Raw genomic sequence first — 22,801 nt, forward strand, 5'->3', positions numbered from 1 at the left:
ATTTTTGGTTGAATGGAGTTCTTTACTTTTCTTTGAAAATCTTATTTTGTGAAAAAAGTTGTTTAATTAATTTCTGTTCGGCTGTCGACACAGCCCCCCATGGCCCGAGGGTAGGCGTTGTAAGTTATGCCTTGGGGGCATATATGGTTATTATGGAAGGGATGCTCGTATAAAAAAACTTCTTAGAGGGCTCATTTGATTGGAACTTGAAAGTTGTAATTCACTTTTTAAGAGTAAAAAGTGATCGGAGGGCAGCTAGCCCCCCCCCCCCACACTCCATTCATTTGTTTCCCAGAGGCACTTCATATAGAAGGGGTCATCGTATAAACTTCAAAGGGAGCTCATTTCAAAAGGGGTACACTTTTTTCACTTTGATATTGTTACTTTGATACCACTTTTGATGCTTTGATGAACATTTGATTTTTTTTTTTTTAAGTTTGATTTTGAAATAAGGAATTTTTGAAAACTTGAAACTTTTTGCAATCAAAAACGAACAAAAATTTATTAAAAAAAACTCCGAAAAATAAGTTTTTCGAAGAAAAGTAAACGCCATTTTGAACTTAAGCTCAGCAGAAACAAATACCTGTTAAAATTCAGCCTCAAAACGACCAGAAATTACTATTAAAGAATAAATGAAACCCAAAACGAGCAGAAATTAAATAAACAATCATAGGAAAAAACATACAACAAGTAATAATATAAATAAATAAATAGATCTTAAAGTGAGTAATGCTTAGATTGAATATGAAAATCAAGCTTCAAACGAAAAAAAAATATTTTGCTATTGAACTATAAATGAAACTTAAAACGAACAGAAATTAAATAAACAACAGTGCAAACAAACATACAATAGATATTAATGTAGGCCTAAATGAATAAATAAATCTTAAAACGAGTGAAACTAAAATTGAGTATGCAAATCAAGCTTGAAACGAACAAAAAGCACTACAAACAAGAGTTTGGTTATTGCCTCCTTTTCTCACTGTAAAAGTCTGAAACCTACTGCGTCATTGGCGCTTTACTGAAAACTAAATGCGTCTTGAACAGTCTTGGAAAGTATAAACAACATCAAATTGAATATTTGATATATGATGATATTAGTTGTTGAAAGATCCATCAGTTCAAGAATTTATTTCACTCTAATTTTATTTTTATTTTCAATGATGTAAGAACTGGAAAAGAAAATATTTGTAATATAATTCGTTTTCAGTGAAGCCCCAATGAAGCAGTAGGCTATTGGTTTTTATTTACAGTTACGGAAGGCGGAAGTATCCAAAATCTTGTTTGTAGTGAAACTATATTCGTTTTGAACAACTTTAGAAAGAACTAATAAATTAAACTGAATATTTGATGTATAATGATGTTAATTACTGAAAGCTCATCAGTTCAAAATTTTGCTATAATTTTAATGTTTATTTTCAGTATAAAGTTCAAGAGAAAATATTTGTAATAAAATTGGTTTTCAGTAAAGTGCCAATGACACAGTAGGATTTAGACTTTTACAGTGAGAGAAGGATGCGATACCCAAACTCTTGTTTGTAGTGATTTTTGTTCGTTTCAAGCTTGATTTGCATATTCAATTTTAGTTTCACTCGTTTTAAAATTTATTTATTCATTTAGGCCTACATTGATATCTATTGTATGTTTGTTTGCATTGATTGTTTACTCAATTTCTGTTCGTTTTAAGTTTCATTTATAGTTCAATAGCAAAATATTTTTTTTCGTTCTAAGCTTGATTTTCATATTCAATCTAAGCATCCCTCGCTTTAAGCTCTATTTATTCATTTATATTATTACTTGTTGTATGTTTTTTCCTATGATTGTTTATTTTATTTTTGTTCGTTTTGTGTTTCATTTATTCTTTAATAGTTTTGAGTTTGAATTTTAACAGGTATTTGTATCTGCTGAGCTTAAGCTTAAAATGGCCTTTACTTTTCTTTGAAAAACTTATTTTTTGGAAAGTTTTTTGTATAATTAATTGAACAAAACAACAATATATGTGGATTGATAGTTATATGCATGTACTGATATTTATTTCTTAGTCTTAATAATTTTGGCTTTATTAAAGTTAAAAAATGCAAACATTTAAACTGTATTTTGTAAGTAGTTTCTTTGATCACACTTTCTTTCCATTCTCAGATTTTAACAAATCAAAACATAGAGAGAAAACGTGTATAGGTTAATATTTAAACAAAGTATTGGAACAAAAAAAAAAAGTAATAAAAATCTATTTTTTCTTCTTTCACTGCTTTGTTTAAATATTATACATGTTTTCTCTCTATATTTTCATTTTTTAAGTTCTATAAATTTATTTTGCTTTCAGTGAAGTGCAAATTATCACTGGTCTGCTGAAGGTAAGGATGGGGGGGGGGGGTATCAGCCAAGCTCATCCTAGTTTCTCCCCCTTTTGAGTTTGAATCGGTTATTTTTTGTAATTTCTGCTCGTTTTTTGTTTCATTTTATCTATTGATGGTTCTTTTTTGGTCGTTTTAAGTTTGAAAAATTATCTGACTTAATTTTTGCTCACTTTTGGTTTAATGCCGCTCTTTACTACTCTCTGAAAAACAAATTATTTCTCGGAAATAATTCCCGAAGTAACTTCTGATCGTTTTTTATTGACGTAGTCTTTTTCATTGGAAAAGAAAATAACAGTTTTTTATACTGTTATATATATATATATATATATTATATATATATATATATATATATATATATATATATATATATATATATATATATATATATATATATATGTATTATATATATTATATATTATATATATATTATATATATATATATATATATAACTATATATATAACTATATATATACTATATATACCTATATAACTACCTATATAACTATATATATAACTATATAACTATATATATATATATATATATATATATATATATATACTATATATATATAATATATATATATATATATATATATATATATATATATATATATATATATATATATATATATATATATATATATATATATATATATATATATATATATATATATATATATATATATATATATATATATATATATATATATATATATAATATATATACTATACATAATATATATATATATATATATATATATATATATATATATATATACTATACTATATATATATATACTGCTACTATTACTACTACTAACATCTCACCGCAGCACCAAGCCGCCTGAGGCCAACACAGCTACGCACGCTCCTCCTCCACCTCAATCTATTCAAGACCTCCCTTTTTATACCCGCCCACGAAGTTCCCATTTCCTTTAGATCTTTCTATATGACATCCTCCCACCCCAGACGGAGGCGACCTGCTTTTCGTTTAGCCCTAGATGGTTGGTCGAAAAGAACAATCTTCGGCAGTCTGTCATCCTTCATCTGCACAACATGCTCTAACCACATCAACCTTTCTTTCATTATAGACCTAGAAAGCAGTATTGAACCAAATTTTTCGTATAGCCTATTGTTTGAAATACCGTCAGTCTGCAGGGTACCCAGGACAATCCTTAAGCAATTTCTCTGGAAAACATACAGCAAATCTTCATCCGCTTTTCGGAGCGTCCATGCTTCAGAGCCATATTTTACCACTGTCATCATTGTAGCTTCTAATATTCTAATCTTGGTCTGCAGACTTATCTTCCTATTCTTCCAAACTTTTTTTAACTGTGAAAAAACACCCTGATCCTTGGCTATTCTACATTTAACATCTTCACTTCTCCCACCATCATTACTAATAATACTACCAAGGTAAGTGAAGCTGCACACCTGATCAATCTTTTCATTACCCAACGTCACCTTTTCATCTTCACTTATTCCTAGCCTTAGTCACTTAGTCTTCCTAACATTAATTTTCAAACCAATACCAGCACCCTGAACTCGCAAAACCTCTAAAACGTCATTCATTTTGCTCACACTTTCATCTAGGATGCTTAAATCATCAGCATAATCCAAGTCCAGGAGACTTTTTCCTCCCCATTTGATTCCGTGGTCTCCAATTGCCTTTCCTGTGCTCCTTAAAACCAAGTCCATCCAAATAATCCGTATAAAGGAGGATAGAACACAACCCTGCTTAACTCCTAATTTAATACAAAACCAGCTGCTGACCTCATTTCCTACCTTAACCGCAGCAGTGTTATTCTCGTACATAGCACTAATCACTTTAATGTATTTGTCTGGTATACCATACAAGGATAAAACCTTTACTAAAGCTCCTCTATCGACTGAATCGAATGCTTGCTTATAATCTATAAAACTGAGGACCAAAGTTGTTTGAAAACTTAGGCACTTCTCAATTATTAGTCTAAGAGTGAAAATTTGGTCAACCCATCCTCTACCTCTTCTAAAACCGCACTGCTCTTCTCTTAAAACTTTGTCTACGGCATCTCTCAGTCTAAAAAGTATAATGTTACTAAGTAATTTACTACCTACAGAGACCAGACTAATGCCTCGATAATTATCAAACTCAGTTTTATCACCTTTCTTATAAAGTGGCTTAATTAAGGTTTTCCTAAAATCGTTGGGTACTTCCCCTTTTTAAAAAATCATATTCATGATCATCAATAACCTATTTCTAACCTCAGAGCCACCATAATTAAGAAACTCATTTACCACCCTATCAGTACCTGGAGCCTTATTATTATTTAATCCTTTTAGTACTGTTGCTAATTCCTCCTCACAAAACAAATCTTCCTCCACATCCAAGGTATCACAAACTTTTTCATTTTCCTCTATGTTTTTTCCTGCAACTCTATCTCGGTTAAGCAAGTTCTCAAAATGTTCGGCCCATCTCGCTTTAGCTTTTTCCTTATCGCTAATTGCCACCCCATTCCTATCTTTAACTGGGACAAGTCCGGATTGACTACTACCTCTCAATTTGTTAACGTGCCAGTACAATATTTTACTATTATGCCGTCTAGTTGCATCTTCTAAATCCTCGGCAATTTTATCCATGGCCTCCACTTCACTCCTCCTTAGCTCATATTTCAATGCTTTTTCTACTTTCTTTACATTTATATATATATATATATATATAGTGGTAGTCGTAGTAGTGGTAGCAGTAGTAGTAGTAGCATGGATATATTGCTTTTTCGGTCTAATGATCATTGCTCTTATCATTTCTTAAAAGTTCTAAATTAATAAACTCAGTCATTCCCGTCTCACGCCCTTTTGACAACATGTATGCACATAATGTGTTTTGATCTAGTTCAACACTATATATATATATATATATATATATATATATATATATATATATATATATATATATATATATATATATATATATATATATATATATATATATATATATATATATATATATATATATATATATATATATATATATATATATATATATATATATATATATATATATATATATATATATATATATATATATATATATATATATATATATATATATATATATATATATATATATATATATATATATATATATATATATATATATATATATATATATATATATATATATATATATATAGTGGTAGTCGTAGTAGTGGTAGCAGTAGTAGTAGTAGCATGGATATATTGCTTTTTCGGTGTAATGATCATTGCTCTTATCATTTCTTAAAAGTTCTAAATTAATAAACTCAGTCATTCCCGTCTCACGCCCTTTTGACAACATGTATGCACATAATGTGTTTTGATCTAGTTCAACACTCCTTTTGACATTCTCTAAAAGGTTCACCTAAATGCCCTTCGTCTTTTTGCCCTTCGTCTTTTTGTCCTTCGTCTTTGACACTAAATGTCAAACATGCCTACCTTTCTCAATAACAAATTCTATATGTAAACAGTGGCCGATTTGCATAACTTACAGCTCTTTCTCTCAGGACTGTTGGGTTTGATACCCCTAAAGTACATAGTTAGTGGAAAATTCAACCATCTAAGTAAAATGGCTATCTCAGAATTTTGATTGAATGTTTTTTGAAAGCTCATGGGGGTGGAAGGGGACTGGTTGCCCTACAATCACTTTTGACTCTTGAAAGGACTCTAGAACTTCATTTCCAATCGAAAGCGCTCCTTTCGAGGTTTCTGTGACAACCCCTTCTACACTAAGGACCTTAGTGAAAAAAATTGAACAAACAATGAATCGTACCCATATCTCTCTTTACTTAGGCGGTGCTTTTGCGCTTCTGGTAATTGTATTCATGTCCAAATTGACACATTAATGTTTTTGTAATTTTAACAATTCATCTTTTATAGAAATAAAATTCATCAAGTGGTTATATTTGAAAAACTCTGGTCCATGTTAAACTCTAATCAACAAGGGATGCCGAAAAAATCAGCCAGGGAGAGTGAAGTTGTAATCCTGAAAACACTTATCCTGGAGATCGGGAGTGAAAAAGTTGTTTAAGCTTAACAATTATCAACGTTTTCAATGTCAATGTAAATTTTAAATATTTTATTATCATAGGAGCAGCAGATTTGTTTCTTTTGTAGGTCTTGAGGGTAAATTTATTTGTAATTTTCTTCCAGAAATTGGAAATTTAGAAAAACGGCAGCTTAAATTTCTTAAGTTAGTTTGTAAATTTATTTGTTATTTTCTTTCAGAAATTGAAGACTTATTTCAGAATGAAGACGAGCAGGTCTTTGAGCTTACAAATCCTGATTTATCAGTTAAGCTGGAGGCTAATACTCCGATCACTTCACCCAGTACAGCTGCAAAACTCGAAAAAGATTTTAACTCTCCTAAATTGGATATAGCTACTTGCAAGAACAAAGGTAAACAGCTAATAGATATCTATATGCGCAAAGTTTTGTGGTTGTGTGTGTGCATTTATGGTGCACTGGTGACTATCAAGTTGGTTAGAGAAGGAAACTGAGCATCAAGAATTCAAGATGGTCAAAATATTCATAGAGCATTGTATGAATAAAGATGCTTGTTTGTTCATTGTCACTTTTTTTTCACAACACTTTTGTAGGCACAGGGTGGCTATAGAAATCAGGAAGGGGACTCAATCTATTGGAAGCTGAAAATTCTACGGACATTTTCGGTGTTTGAAAGTTATAGTAGGGCCCTGCTGTGCTTTTTTGCTACCCATACTCCTAGGCCATAGAATTGAAGCTCATAAATCATCTGTTTGTCCGAAGTAGTTGAAAGATTCATGTAATGGCTATATAAAGGTTAAACCCTTATTTCAGTTGGTCTTCCAATTATGTGTCCCAAAAGGGGTCCGAAATCTCACATCTAATTGATTTAGCATAATGGGACCAAATGTTATGTTGGAAGAGGGAAGGGCAAAAGAGGGGGGCAACAAATTGGTTCAAAAATATCTTGTATCTTACCAGTTTTAAATTTACAGTACCAAATCCCTGGACCAAGGCTAGCTTAATGTAAAGTAAATAATTTGGGGCTCAAACCCTACAAAGATGGGTCCAAAAACTTGTTTTTGTGATTGACTCAAAGCTTTTGATTGAAATAATTGTCCCCAATCTCCAAAAAAGAGAAAAAAAAAACAATATTGGTGACCCCTGATCCATAAAAGGTGCAACAAACTTTCTCTTTGAATTACTCGAAACTTACAAATGAAGCCCTTGGGTCTAGAGAGCTCTTATGTGGGGAAAAACAAAAATCATGTTCCGGGTAAGGACTCCTAAAAACTGGGACTGGAAAACAATTCATCCCTGGGCTTTTCATTTATCTCTGATAGTCTTTGTCTCAAGAAACTTCTAATTGTCTAAAAAAAATGTTGATTAGCCTCAAAATGTAGCCCTTAAAAGGCTACAAACTTTTGCTGTGTTTAATGAAGAATAAAAAATTCCCCGCCAAAATAGTAGAATGTACTTCTTTTTTAGACTGACTTCATATTTTCAAAAATTGTTGCGGGTGCTAATAGGACACCACAATTTTTTGAGGGAGGGGGGGGGGTTGTTAAGGGGCTCGGAATTGACGCAACGTGAACAATAAAGAGTTTTGGGGCATGATTCTCCAAGAATGGACAAGACCTGTTTTTTTCCCTCATCAGTTCAGAGTTAATATCTTTAAGTTCTTGGTTCACGAAGACCCAAATCCCGAAAAATATTGGTTTTCGAGAAAACAACTTCACCGTACGCTTTTTCATTTTAACTTTCACAAATAAACAAATAAAATTATATTTTTAATAAATTTAATATATTTTTTTGCACTGAAAAAAAAAACCTATGACGGGTTGCAGTTGTGCGAAAGTCCACTCAACTACTGACCTCTTATACTAAATATTTAATGAAATTAAATCAAAATGATAGTAACAATCAGAAAAAATAGCTCAAATAAAACTCGAATCAAATTGAGAGAGAGAAAAATTCATTTTTATTAAATATCAATATTCAAAAAAAAAAAAAAAAAATCAAACAGACCTACCACATGAAAATCTATACAAATTTGTTTGTGGCAGGACTCACTATTTTACTCACTCATGTATATATTGAAAAAAACTTACTCACACATATAATGGAAAAAAAATAATAAAAATAATAATGCAATCATATAAATAAATAAGAAATAAACCTCATGGGAACCGCAAACCAATCCTTACACAAGACAAATAAAAGATAAATGAAAATACAAAAAAATAATAACAAACCACATCTCCATCAATCATCAATGCTCAAACTTCCCCTCCCCCACCTTTATTTAATCAACCATTGCACTTCCTAGCTGAAGGGCCACGAAACTTAGATCAGCACCGCCGGTTTGGACCTTAAGGGTCTAGTGCCGTCTTCCTACTACTCTCTTGCCTAATCGACCCACCCTTCCTCCCCTACACTCCCTACCACCCATAATAGAATCTAAATTATCGCCCAAAACATAATCTTTTAAATTCATTTTAAACTGGGGTACTTTTCCACCGTCCTAATGCTTACTGGTTGCATATTCCATTCATATGGACCCAGATGCTTCAATGAAAATGAAGACCGGGCACCACGACGCTAGTCAGCAACTGTAGATCACTTTTCCCAGTTCTATAATTATGAAGGTCACTATTAATTTGGTAAAACCTTTTGATTAATGGCTAAACCATTTTTGCACTTAAACTCCATATACTGCAGTTTGGAAATATCTGATCTGACCTACATTAAGGAGCTTCAGGGACCTAAAACATGTACAGGTTTCATGTACATCCTGGACATACATACCGAGTCTTCTAACAGCTTTATTTTCAGAATTAGCATTCTTGTATAGTTGCATAAGAAGTTGCACCCTACCACCCATAATATAATCCAAAATTATCCCCCGAATCACTGGTGGCATATTCCACTCATTTGAACCCAGGTGTTTCAATGAAAATGAAGACCGAGCACCATGACGCTAGTCAGCAATTGTAGATCCCTTTACCCATTTCTATGGTTGTGGACATCACTATTAATTTGGTAAAAATTTTGATTCTTCGTTGGCTGAACAATTTTTGTACTGAAACACAGATACTGCCGTTTGGTAATCTCCTACGTGACCTACATTAAGGATCTTCAGGGGCCTAAGACAAGTACAGGTTTCAGGTACATCCTGGACATACATACCGAGCGTTCTAACAGCTTTATTTTCAGAATTTGCATTCTTGTGTAGTTGCGTAAGAAGTTGCAGTTCCATAATAGACAACTGTTGGAGGTAAATGGTTAGACCTAACGGTTTATATGTAGTTAAAAAAAAACCTTTGAGGGAGAAAGTGCTGCAGTCGTTGAAGTATGCCAATCCCACGAGCAATTTTTGATGACAAGTGACAATCAAGATAAAAAAAAAAAACAAGGTAACGGAGATGATCAACTTGTTGAACTGGTTTACCACATAAAATTACCAGGCCCGACACGGCGAGTGGTGTAGTAAATCTGCAGAACATCATTAAAAATGTCTAGCGCACGTTTACACACAATAGACTTAATAAATTGGAAATCCCCTGCTTTTTTAATGCAAGATTCGCTTTTCTTACCAGCTCCTCCACAGATGTGGCAGTTAAAAAAAGTGCCATCAGCAAACAAGTTAAGATACTCATCTTTCAAGTGAATTCGCATGAAATCAACATCGGTGAGGTAAAGGTGCGGGCCTAATAATGACCCTTGTGGTACTCCGCACCTCACTGGAAATGCTGCTGAGGTCGTAACACTACTTTGTTAGGTCTCCCTTGGTGAACCAACGAGATTGATGTCAAACCACTTCAAGCACTCTCTGGGACACCTAAAGACTCAATTTTACTTAGAAGCGTTTGAAAATCAACTCTATCGAATGCTTTGGGAATATCAGGAAACTGCCCTTTTCAAGTGACAGATTTATAATAAAAAGCAGAAACGGTAGAATATAAGGCATTATTGCCTTAAACACTCGAAGAGATAAGCCATGAACTGCACAAGAATAGTATCCGTTTGGAGCACACCTTCCAAGGAAAAGAAAAACCTTAAAAACTTGAAATTTTCAGGAATCGTGTTTGGGCTAAGAAAGCGTACAATTTTGGTACAGAGCAGGATGTTAGTGATCTGAACACGGGTTTAATAACCAATTGTTCTTCATCAGCTTTTTTTTTTTTTTTTTATTTTTTTTTTTTTTAATTTGGACCAAGGAGAACCGGAAAGTTTTGGCCGAAATGGGGCATGAACATATGGCCAGAAAAAACTTTTTATTTGAATGCAGGTGTGCAAATCCCAATAAACGTTTGATGGGGGAAAAAATGAGCAAGCACTTCTAACAGATTATTTAAACTAATTCATTTACGATTAAACAAGTTAAATTTAAAATTAAATGAAATTAATATTAAAAGAGCAGAAAAGCCGTCTTCTTCAACATCCAGTAGGTAGGTCTCATTTGTGCCTGATACCAATATCGAAAAATTGAAAGTCTATTTTGAAGTGTCAGTATTTATCGTCAATCAGTGTCGATAATGAAAAATTTACCGAAACTGTCCGTAATTTATATCATTTTATCAAAAAGTTTATGTTAACGATCTGTAAGCAGAAAGCGATGCGGCTCAATAGTAACCGAAAGTCTTAAAACAGAGTCTTGATAACTATAGATGCATCAAAAGGGTTGAATTTTGATGCTTGTTCAAAATAATTAAAAAAAAACTAGTTCCACAAAATAAGTTTTTCAAAGACAAGTAAAGAACTCCATTAAACCAAAAATGAGCAAAAATGAAATAAAATAATCTACCAAGCGTGAAACTACCGCAACTTAGCATGGATAAATAAATGAAACCCAAAACGAACAGAAATTACAATAAATAATCGAGTCAAACTCATAACGAGCAGAAATTAACATTAGTAGGGCTCAAAACCCCTATGCCTTCCCAAGGGCAGAACATAATTTGCATTTTACTGAAAAAAATATAAATGTTTTTATTTTTATAATTTTAATAAATCAAATAATATTAACATTTGGATTAATAAATATAAATATGTGTATATTAAACTGACAATGCACATTCATTTGTTTTTTTTTTCAGTAAAGTGCAAATTTTATTCTGGCCTTGGGAAGGCATAGGGGTTTTGAGCCCTACTCATGTTAATTTCTGCTCGCCTTGAGTTTAACTCGCTAATTTATTTTAATTTCTGTTCATTCTGGGTTTCATTTATTTATCGATGCTGATTTGTGGTAGTTTCAGACTTGGCAGATTGTTTGACTTTATTTTTGCTAAGTCTTGGTTTAATGGAGTTCTTACCTTTTCTTTGAAAAACAATTTTGTGGAAAAAGTTTTTTAACAAATTTCTGTTCGTTTTATATTGACATAGTCTTTTCAGGGAAGAAGAAAATAATAGTTTAAATCTTTTTTTTTAAGACTATAGTTTGGCCTGCTATTTGTATGTTGGAGAAAATTTTTCAGAAAGTTTTAACAACATACACCCTTTTAAAAATCTGGACACAAATAGTACTGTTTAATTTAGTTTCATACCTCCTTTAGTTGACCTGAAATGGAAAACTTGATATCATTTGCAAAAAAATCTGTTTACTTTCTTTGATGGCTTGGATACAATTACACTATTTTGATTAGGTTAAATTTTAAGAGCAGAAGTAGCCCCGAAAGTTTGAACATAATACCCTCAGTCGTTCTTGGGATACTGCTGAGATGCCTTATTGGGAATTAGCATTAACACAGTGCATTTTGATTTATTGTTAAGGCAACATTTAGTTCTTAAACATAATGGGCAAATGGGAGGGTGGGCGTGGGAGGGGATTAGTTGCCCTCCAATCAGTTTCGATTATTAAAAAGGGCCCTAGCCCTTTCTATTTTCAATCGAATGAGCCCTTTTCGAAGTTCCTACGACAACTCCTTCGGTACGAAGTGCCCGGGTCTAAACAAAAAAAAAATACATTGTACCCGCATCGATCTTTACTATAAAAATGTCAAGCCTTCGAATCACTTTTGACTATTACAAAGGGCACTAGCCATTTCAATTTCTAATCGAATGAGCCCTTTTTGAGTTTCTGCGACAACGCTTTTTATAAACACCTTATAGGCCCTTTGGGGATAAATTACAATCCTTGCCCTGAGACCAGCGGTGGGTTGTCATGCTTACAGGCCTCATATACAGAACTTTACAATATGTTAGACAAAACGGAAATCACAAAATTTTGATTGTTTGTGTTTGGGAGAAAGGCGGGTATGAGAGGGGGTTTAGAGGCATTGCCCTCCAATCACTTTCAAATATTAAAGAAGGCACTAGCCCTTTCAATTTCCAATTGAATGATCTCTTTTGAAGTTTTTACGACAACGCTTTCTATAAAAACCTTTTATACCCCCAGGGTATAACTTACAACCCTTGCCCCGAGGGCGGGGGGGGGGGGTTCGTCATCCTCAAAAACATAATTTCCAAAACTTTCAACTACGCTGAGCAAAATTGCTATCTCAAAATTTTGACTGGATATGTTTGGCGAAATAGTGGGCGTGGGAGGGGGTTAGTTCCCCTCCAATCACTTCCGACTATTAAAAAGGGTACTAGCCCTTTCAATTTTCTATCGAACGAGTCCTTTCTGGAGTTTCTACGACAACACTTTCTATAAGAACCTTATATACCCCCAGGGCATAACTTACAACCATTGCCCTGAGGGCTGTGAGGGGGTTGTCATCCTCAAAGATCTAATTTCCAGAACTTTCAACCACATTGAAAAAAATGGCTATCTCAAAAAATTTTTTGAATGTGTTTGGGGAAATAGTAGGCGTGAGACGGGGGTTAGATGCCCTCCAATCACTTTGGACTATAAAAAGAGCACTAGCACTTTCAATTTCCAACTGAATGAGCCCTTTTGAAATTTCTACCACAACGCTTTCAATAAAAACCTTATATACCCCCAGGGAAAAACTTACAACCCTTCCCCTGAGGGCTGTGGGGGGAGTGTCATACTCAAAGACACAATTTCCAGACCTTTCAACTACGTTGAACAAAATTGTTATCTCAAAATTTTGATTGGATGTGTTTGAATGAGCCCCTTTTGAAGTTTCTGCGACAGCGCTATCTATTCAACCCTTATATGCCCCCAGGGCATAACTTACAACCTTTGCCTTGTTGGCTCAGGGGGGTTTGTCATCCTCAAATAAATATTTTCCAGAACTTTCAATTACGTTGAACAAAAAAGCAATCTCAAAACGTTGATTGAATCTGTTTGGAGAAATGGTGGGCATAAGAGGGGGGTTAGTTGCTCTCCATTCCCTTTCGACTATTAAAAAGGGCACTAGCCCTTTCAATTTCCAATCAAATGAGCCCTTTTTGAAGTTTCTACGACAACACTTTCTATAAAAACCTTACATGCCCGAAGGGCATAACTTACAACCCTTTCCCTGAGGGTTGTGAGGGGGTTATCATCCTCAAAGACCTAATTTCCAAGACTTTCAACTACGTTGAACCAAATGGCTATCTAAAAATTTTGATTGGATGTGTTTGGGGAAAAGGCGGGCGCGAGAAGGAGGGTTAGTTGCCCTCAAATCACTTTCATCTATTAAAAAGGGCACTAGCCCTTCGAATTTCCAATTGAATGAGCCCTTTTTCAAGTTTCTATGACAAAAATTTTAATAAAAAACCTTATATGCCTTCAGGGCATAACTTATAACCCTTGCCCTGAAGGCTGTGGGGTGTGTCCTGCTCAAAGATATAATTTCCGGACCTTTCAACTACGTTGAACAAAATGGCTATCTCAAAATTTTGATTGGATGGGTTTTGGAAAAGATCGGCGTGAGAGGGGGGTTAGTTGTTCTTCAATTACTTTCAACTATTAAAAAAGGCGCTATCCATTTAAATTTCCAATCAAATGAGTCTTGTTTGAAGTTTATACGACAACACTTTCTATAAAAACCTTATATGCCCCCAGGCCATAACTTACAACCCTTGCTCTTAGGGCTGTGGGGGGAGGGGGTTGTCATCCTCAAAGATCTAATTGCCAGAACTTTCAACTGCTTTTAAAATAATGACTATCTCAAAATTTTAATTGTATGTGTTTGGGGAACAGGTGGGCGTGAGAGTAGTGTTAGTTTCCCTCTAATCACTTTCGAGTATTAAAAAGGGCACTAGCCCTTTGAATTTTCAATCGAATGAGCCCTTTTTTAAGTTTCTACGACAAAGCTTTCTATAAAAAACCTTATATGCCCCCAGGGCATAACTTAAAACCCTTGCCCTGAGGGCCGTGGGGGAGTGTCCTCCTCAAAAACATAATTTCCATCTAGAAATCAACTACGTTGAACAAAATGGCTATCTCAAAATTTTGATTGGGTGTGTCTGGGGAAGTGGTGGGCGTGGAAGGGGTTTTAGTTGCCTTCCAATCGCTTTCGGCTATTAAAAAGGGCACAAGCCACTCCAATTTCCAATCGAATGAGCCCTTTTCGAAGTTTCTACATCTCCTTCGATACGAAGTGCCCTGGTCTAAGACCAAGAAACCAAAATATCAAAAAACAAATAATACATTGTGCCAACATCGTTCTTTACTTAGGCAGCGTTATTGCGCTGCCTATAATATGTAAAATTTATCGAATTTATAGTACCTATGAAAAGTTACGAGCCTGAGAAAGTTTGTCAAAATTTTTGAAAAAGGGAAAAAACCTCCCCTAAAATATCAATCCTCCTATATTTACAAAAATGTGGAATTTTGCATTTTTGTCAAAAGAAATATCACGGATGCATGTTTGTTTTTATTTATTATTATTTTTCTAGGAGTGTTTATATCGAGCCAGTGATCGTAGAAGATCGGTAGAGGAATCATTTGATCGAAAATAAAAAGTTTTAGTGCTCTTTTTAAGTGAGCAAAAATAATGGAGGGTAGCTAGTTCCCCTCCCACGCTCATTTTTTCCCCAAAGTCACCTGATCAAAATTTTAAGATAGCCATTTTTTCAGCACCGTCGAAAAACCTACTAACTCTGTCTTTGAGGATGACTTAACTCCCACAGTCCCAGGGGGAAAGGCTGCAAGTTCATGAACTTTGCCCATTATTTACATATAGGATTGGTAATTGGGAAGCATACAGACGATTTCAGGTGGGATTTTTGGGTAGAGGGGGGAGGTGGGGTACGTGGGAGGATTTTTTTATGGAGGAATTTTTCATGGGAGAAGGGAATTTTCCATGGAGGGGGAGCCGGATTTCTCAGCATTATTTTGAAAAAAAACGATCAGAAATTAAATTTTAAAAAATCTAAGTTTTTTCAACTGAAAATAAGGAGCAACATTAAAACCTAAAACGAACAAGACTTACTACGTATATGAGAGGGGTCGCTACTTTTCAATACCTCGCTCTTTACGCTAAACTTTCTTTTAGTAATTTTAAAAGATCTTTTTATTCTAATTAAACGACCTTCAAACCAGGTTTTGTGATATAAATACATGATCCTGGTTTAATATTCGTTTTTTTTTTAGATGCTAACACAGCTATAGATCTATTTTTATAGGATCTTTCAAGCTATTTAAGTAGGGAAATGATTGGGTAAGAATTTGAAAGTACATTTCCACGGGTTAATTTGACCTGTAGAAATATTCATTAGCCTGAACAACTGGAACGTGTGGACCCCAGCCCGGATTGATGAATATGACTTCATTCGTTTTTTTTTTTAGATTTATGTTTAGGTTCAGTCAGTGATTCTTGCCAGCTTCTGAGTTTCCTCTAGAACACCCAATTCTTATTCGTTCTGGGCTTGTTGTCTATGGAAAACACCCAGTTCCATAATGGAAAGGAGGATATGACACAAAAATGTTGTGTCATATTGTCATAATGTTGTCATAATGTCATAATGTCATATAATGTCACATAATAATGTCATAATGTGTCATATTGTCATAATGTTGTGTCAAACAACTGGAACGTGTGGACTCAAGCCCAGATTGATGAATATGATTTCATTCATTTTTTTTTTTTTAAGGTTTAGGTTTAGTTTAAGTCAGCATTTATTTCCAGCTTCTGAGTTTCCTCTAGAACAGCCATTTCTTATTTGTTCTGGGCTTGTTGTCTATGGAAAACACCCAGTTCCATAATGGAAAGGAGGATATGACACAAAAATGTTGTGTCATATTGTCATAATGTTGTCATAATGTCATAATGTCATATAATGTCACATAATAATGTCATAATGTGTCATATTGTCATATGTGTCATAATGTTGTGTCAAACAACTGGAACGTGTGGACTCAAGCCCAGATTGATGAATATGATTTCATTCATTTTTTTTTTTTTAAGGTTTAGGTTTAGTTTCAGTCAGCATTTCTTTCCAGCTTCTGAGTTTCCTCTAGAACACCCAATTCTTATTCGTTCTGGGCTTGTTGTCTATGGAAAACACCCAGTTCCATAATGGAAAGGAGGATATGACACAAAAATGTTGTGTCATAATGTTGTCATAATGTCATAATGTCATATAATGTCACATAATAATGTCATAATGTGTCATATTGTCATATGTGTCATAATGTTGTGTCAAACAACTGGAACGTGTGGACTCAAGCCCAGATTGATGAATATGATTTCATTCATTTTTTTTTTTTAAGGTTTAGGTTTAGTTTCAGTAAGCATTTATTTCCAGCTTCTGAGTTTCCTCTAGAACAGCCATTTCTTATTTGTTCTGGGCTTGTTGTCTATGGAACACACCTAACTCCATAATGGCAAGGGGGATATGGCACAAAAATGTTGTGTGCTTATATATATTTTTGTGTCTTATTAAACGAGCAGGAATAAAATGTGTGTATTCGGTTCTATAATTTATTTTTCTGAGAATTGGCATGCTACCATTTTCCAGTGTATAAAACGATTTAGATATGCCGTGAATTTGGGGAAATTCGTTTCCCTATCTTAATCCCCTTAATATTTTACATAAATCGCTCGTAGACTAAAATTAGAATTTTAGTCTGGGTTGAAGTCATGGTTGAAATTTAGTGGAAATTTAGTCTGGGTTAGTCATGGGTTGAAATTAAAAATTTCAACCCATGAAGGCTGAAAGCCTTGAGTATAAGTAGGAGAAGTTCAAATGATATTAAAACCATTTACAGTAAATAGGCAAATTTTTCTCACTGTCTATTAATTAAAATCCACTGACTTACTACTGCAGTTACAATAGAAAATATGGACGGTCTTGACTTTTGACAATAGTAAACCAAATTTTTTTAATTATTTTGTTATTTTTTTTTATTTAGGAACAGTTGCCAAAAGTAAGAGGATATTCAACTTTTTTGCTCTTTTATTATCCTGGAAATCTTTAATGAACACATTATTTTATTCAAATGTTTATTATTTTTATTCAAATATGCCGTCAATTTGGTAAAATTCGTTTCCCTATCCCAGTCCCCTTAATATTGTTCATAAATCGTTCGCAGACTAAAATTAGAGACCCATGAAGGTTGAAAGCCTTGAGTATAAGTAGGAGAAGTTCAAATGATATTAAAACCATTTACATTAAATAGGCAAATTTTTACTGTAATTGATATCTACTTCAGCTCATTACATTAAAGTTTTTTTAGTACTCTGAAAGGAGCTTTTTATTTTAATTAAACGGCTTTTATTATTCAGGAGTCATTCTTAAAGGATTGGGACAAAATTTGAACTTTAGCGTAAAGTGTGAGGTACTGACGAGGGGGCAACCCCCTCATATACGTAATAATTTCTGTTTGTTTTATGTTTTAATGTTGCTCCTTACTTTCAATTGAAAAAACTTGTTTTTTATTCAATTTTAATAGTAAATATACTTTGAATAATTCTTTCCTAAAATATCAATTATTTTCGTAATTTAAGATTTTGTTGATTTTTGAGTGCACATAAACCGCGCTGTTCAAAAGAGATACCATTTACAGCAAATATTGTAAATTACAGTTAGGCCATGTAGGGGGGGGGGCGGTACTATAACTGTTAATTTGCAATTTACTGAGCCCAATCCTAAGCTTTTAATGACGCCCCTTTCGTACGAAGGCTGGAAATTAGCACATGGGAGCCCCTGACCTGTTACTTTGGTAGCACAGAGGTGCTTCCTCTGATTTTCTAGTTTGTTTAGAATTGTTGTGTATTCTTTAAAATGTTGTGTTGTGAAAGAGTTGAAAATAGATAGATTTTTTTTTTAAAGAAACTTTGCAAGCTAGAAAAGAATTGATAACAAACTGTATTCTTAAAATGTCAATATGCTTTCTATTGCTGTTATATGCTTTCTATTTTAGGAATTTATGCTTCCCCTCCGTTTTGCAGTAATGAGCCATCTAATATGATTGCAAGATCGGAAACTGGGTTGAGTGCACATATAAGAATGCATTCCGGAGTAAAACCGTATGAATGTAGTATATGTAAGAAAAAGTTTTCGAGCAGTTCTCATTTGAGTAGACATAGAAAACTTCATACTGGAGAAAAGCCGTATGAATGTTCTATATGCAAGAAAAAATTTTCACAAGGCGCTGCTTTGAATACACATAGAAGAATTCATACTGGTGAGAAACCATATGAATGTGCTATATGCAAGAAAAAGTTTTCTGACTATTCTAACTTGATTCATCATAGAAGAATCCATTCTAGAAAAATTCATACTGGAGAGGAGCCATACTGGAGGGAAAAATCAATACTGGACAAAGTTTTTAAAGAGTTCTGATTTGAGTAGACATGCAAGATTCCATACCAAGGAATGAATGTGTTTTATGTAAGAAATGGTTTTCTGATTTTGAATAAACATAAAAAAAAAAAAAAAATCCATACTACTCTATAAAATCCAAATCCATACATATGAAAATTCAGAACAGTGCCAAAATATAAAACAACAGAAAATGAGCGATTTTAGATCCATAAGACACATTTATTTTTCTAGCGTATACTTTGCTCCTATGTATTTTGTGTCAATGTTCGTGCCAATTTTTGTCATTTTGTTGCTGTCAATAGATTTATCCCCTGTCATTTTTGCTTTACTTGAGATCAATTTATATAAGAACTAAATTAAATATTTGCTTCACCTATGCGTTTGAAAGAATTGTAATTAAAAGGAGGGATATATTGAAAAAAACGGAATTGAAACCGTGAAACTGTGAACTTTGATTTTGCTGATGAATTGATGTAAGAATCAAATTAAATATTTTTCAAATTAAAACCAGGTTTTTTTTGCAGCAAAAATTTCATATTCTAAAATTCTCAAGAATTTCATTTAATGCAAGAAACGGTTTATAACAATAAACTTGGCTCAAAACATCTAATTTGTGATAAGTTAATTTTTAATCGGTATTCTTTCCTAATATTTTTCAAATCAAATCTGAATACTTCCTTTTAAGTTTATACCTTTCGAATTCATAGGAATGAGTGGGTACTATTAAGTTTAAAATTAAAACTCTCTATTTGATCTCAAGGAAAGCATAAATGAAAGCACAAAAACTTCACTTGCGATATTACACTTAGCTATGGTAGACGTTCTCCCGCTAATGATTTGTAACAGTTCATTTTTTTTTACTATTTTAATTTGATTCTTAAACAAATTCATTATTTTTCAATAGCAGAAATGCTACTACTTCTTCTGCAGCAAAGGATATTTAGGTGAAACTTTCAGGGGAAGTTGAGCTAAATCAAAATACACTATGTCCATACAGATTATCGAAAAGACGTATTGATAATATTTCACGAGATGCTCAGAGTAATAGGTTGAAACTCTCAGGGTATGTTTAGGAGGATGTTTAACTAAACAAAAAGCTCTGTTTGCCTGCTACTATAACCTATGCTATAACCACTGTTACTACTAAGAGCATGTGGTAAAAGGTTGTGCAGGAGAACTTTAAGGGGGGTGTTGAACTAAATCGAAGTACTATACGAGCATTAAAATATATTTTTAGCCTTCTATAAGTACCTCAAAATTCATTTCAAGCGTTTGCACATCACTGCTTATCATAAGTAAGTCATCGGCACTGAATATAATGCTCAGGTAGAAAAAAAAATATCAGTCCTACGGTTATTCTCTTTGTAACAGTGTGAATTGGAGTAGTAAAAAACAGGGGACTCGGAACCAATCTGTGTCTAACACCTTTCAAAAAGCGCATTGTTTCCATCTGACAGTTTAACACAATTTAAAGTATACAAGTGCTAATGTGACAAGAGACATGCTATCTAAAGGTTAACTCCTCGATCTAGGAGAGTTATGGAAAGTTCAGCATGCACAACCAAATCAAATGTGGCAGATAGATTGACACCACATTCAAATAAATGTAGATTCAGAGTTTGAGTTTTTGCCATGATTTTATGCTCTAGCCTGTGCACAAACGCAGGATCCTTTTTTTTCAAAATGTTCGAAATAGAACCGTTTCAAAAAACTTAGGAACCGCTTCTGAGTCAAAACGCACCTGGAGGAGCAAGGTGATGTGCTGAAGGAGTAGTAACGAACTATTAAAATCTGTTCGCTAATAATATATGCAATACCGTGCGATTTACTGGCCTTCATCATCCAAAAATTAAACTGGAGGATATTTCGCGTCAAAATAAAACCTTTCCTTTTTGTCATTACTTACATTGGCCTTTCTTCGAGCTCAGGCCTGTACATACTTGACTGACGATACTTGTTATCAGAGGCAACGCTATAGCGTTGCCTATAGTAAAGGCCTTACGGCTTCAATGTGTTATTATTATTTATTTATTTATTTTGTTCTTTTCCCAGAGGCACTTCATATGGAAGGGGTCGTCGTAAAAAGTTCAAAGGGGGCTCCTTTGATAGGAAATCGAGAGCTCTAGTGCCCTTTTTAATAGTCGAAAGTGATTGGAGGGCAACTAGCCCCCTCCCCTACGCCCATCATTTCCCCAAACACATCCAATCAAAATTTTGAGGAGGACACTCCCCCACAACCCTCAGGGCAAGGGTTTTAAGTTTTGCCCTGGGGGCATATAAGGTTTTTATAGAAACTTCAGAAACAGCTCATTCGATTGGAAATTTAAATGGCTAGTTTCCTTTTTTAATAGTCGAAAGTGATTCTAAGGCAACTGACACCCCTTCTACGCCCACCATTTCCCCAAACACATCCAATCAAAATTTTTATATAGCCATTTTGTTCAACGTAGTTGAAAGTTTTGGAAATTACATTTTTGAGCAGGACACTCCCCCCACAGTCTTCAGGGGTAAGGGTTATAAGTTATGGCCTGGGGGCATATATGGTTCTTATGGAAGGAATGTTCATATAAACTTCAGAGAGGGCTGATTTGATTCGAAATAGAAAGTTCTAGTTCACTTTATAAGCGTCAAAAGATATTGGAGGGTAACCAACCCCCCCCCAACCCTTTTTTCCAAACACATCCAATAAAAATTTTCAGATAGCTATTTTGTTAAAAATAATTCAAAGATCATATAACAAAAATTCTTGTGTCAACACAACCCACCAGGGCCTTGGGGTAGGCGTTGTAAGTTATGTCCTGGGGGCCTATATGGGATTTCTGGAAGGGATGCTCGTATTTACTTCAAAGGGGGATTATTTGATATGAAATTGAAAGTTCTAGTTCACTTTTTAAGAGTCAAAAGAGATTGGAGGGCACCTACCCCCCCCCCCCTCCACGCCCTTTTTTCCTCAAACCCATCCGATAAGAACTTTGATGTAGCTTTTTTTTAAACAGCTCAAAGACCATATAACGGAAACTAATGGGTCAACACAGCCCCCCAGGGCCCGAGGGCAGGTGTTGTAAGTTATGCCCTGGGGGGAATATGTGGTTTTTATTGAAGGGATGCTCGTAAAAAAATCAGAGGTGGCTCATTCGATTGGAAATTGAAAGTTATAGTTTAGTTTTTTAGAGTCAAAACAGATTGGAGGGCAACTAGTCCCCCCATGCCCCGCTCCCTTTTCCTCAAATGCACCCAATAAAAATTTTGAGATAGCCATTAAGTTAAAAATTGCTCAAAATTCAGATAACAAAAACTCAGGTGTCGTCACAACCCCCCAGGACCGGGGGGCAGGCGTTGTAAGTTATGCCCTGTGGCACATATTGTTCGTATGAAAGGGATGCTCGTATAAACTTCAGAAAGGGCTCATTTGATTGGATATTGAAATTTCGAGCTCACTTTTTAATAGTAAAAAGAGATCCGAGGGCAGCTGCCCCCCCCCCACGCCTTCATTTTCAAAACCCATCTGATGAAAATTTTGAGATGACAATTTGTTAAAAATAGTTCAAAGGTTGGATAAGAAAAAATATGGTGTCAATAGAACCCACCAGGGCACAGGCGAAGGCGTTCTAAGTTATGCCCTAAGGCTCGTATAAACTTTATAGAGGCTTCATTTAATTGGAAATTGAAATTCCTAGTTCACTTTTTAATATTTAAGAGATTGAAACTAGCCCCCCCCCCCACGCTCTTTTTTCCCCAAACCCGTCTTCTAAAATTTTTGAGATAGCCTGTGTTTTGT

The 22,801-nt window shown here is 34.2% G+C and overlaps 1 protein-coding gene across 3 annotated transcripts in view; it reads left to right on the plus strand.

Annotated features, from left to right (window-relative positions):
• Positions 1-22,584, plus strand: part of LOC148941622 (uncharacterized) — a 58,642-nt gene extending 36,058 nt beyond the window's left edge. For 2 of the 3 annotated variants that reach the window (XM_089104653.1, XM_089104654.1), the window contains exons 5-6: positions 6,601-6,771; positions 18,620-22,582. In XM_089104653.1, the coding sequence (XP_088960779.1) occupies positions 6,601-6,771; positions 18,620-19,041 (593 nt within the window). In that variant the 3' untranslated portion in view covers positions 19,042-22,582. Of the gene's footprint in view, positions 1-6,600; positions 6,772-18,619 lie in introns of all 3 variants that reach the window. The other variant, XM_089104651.1, reaches the window with a different exon arrangement.
• Positions 22,585-22,801: the final 217 nt, after the last annotated feature.

Source organism: Artemia sp. Qi Xiang Cuo, chromosome 18 (assembly GCF_049724085.1).
Source record: "Artemia sp. Qi Xiang Cuo chromosome 18, ASM4972408v1, whole genome shotgun sequence".
Classification (NCBI taxonomy): domain Eukaryota; kingdom Metazoa; phylum Arthropoda; class Branchiopoda; order Anostraca; family Artemiidae; genus Artemia; species Artemia sp. Qi Xiang Cuo.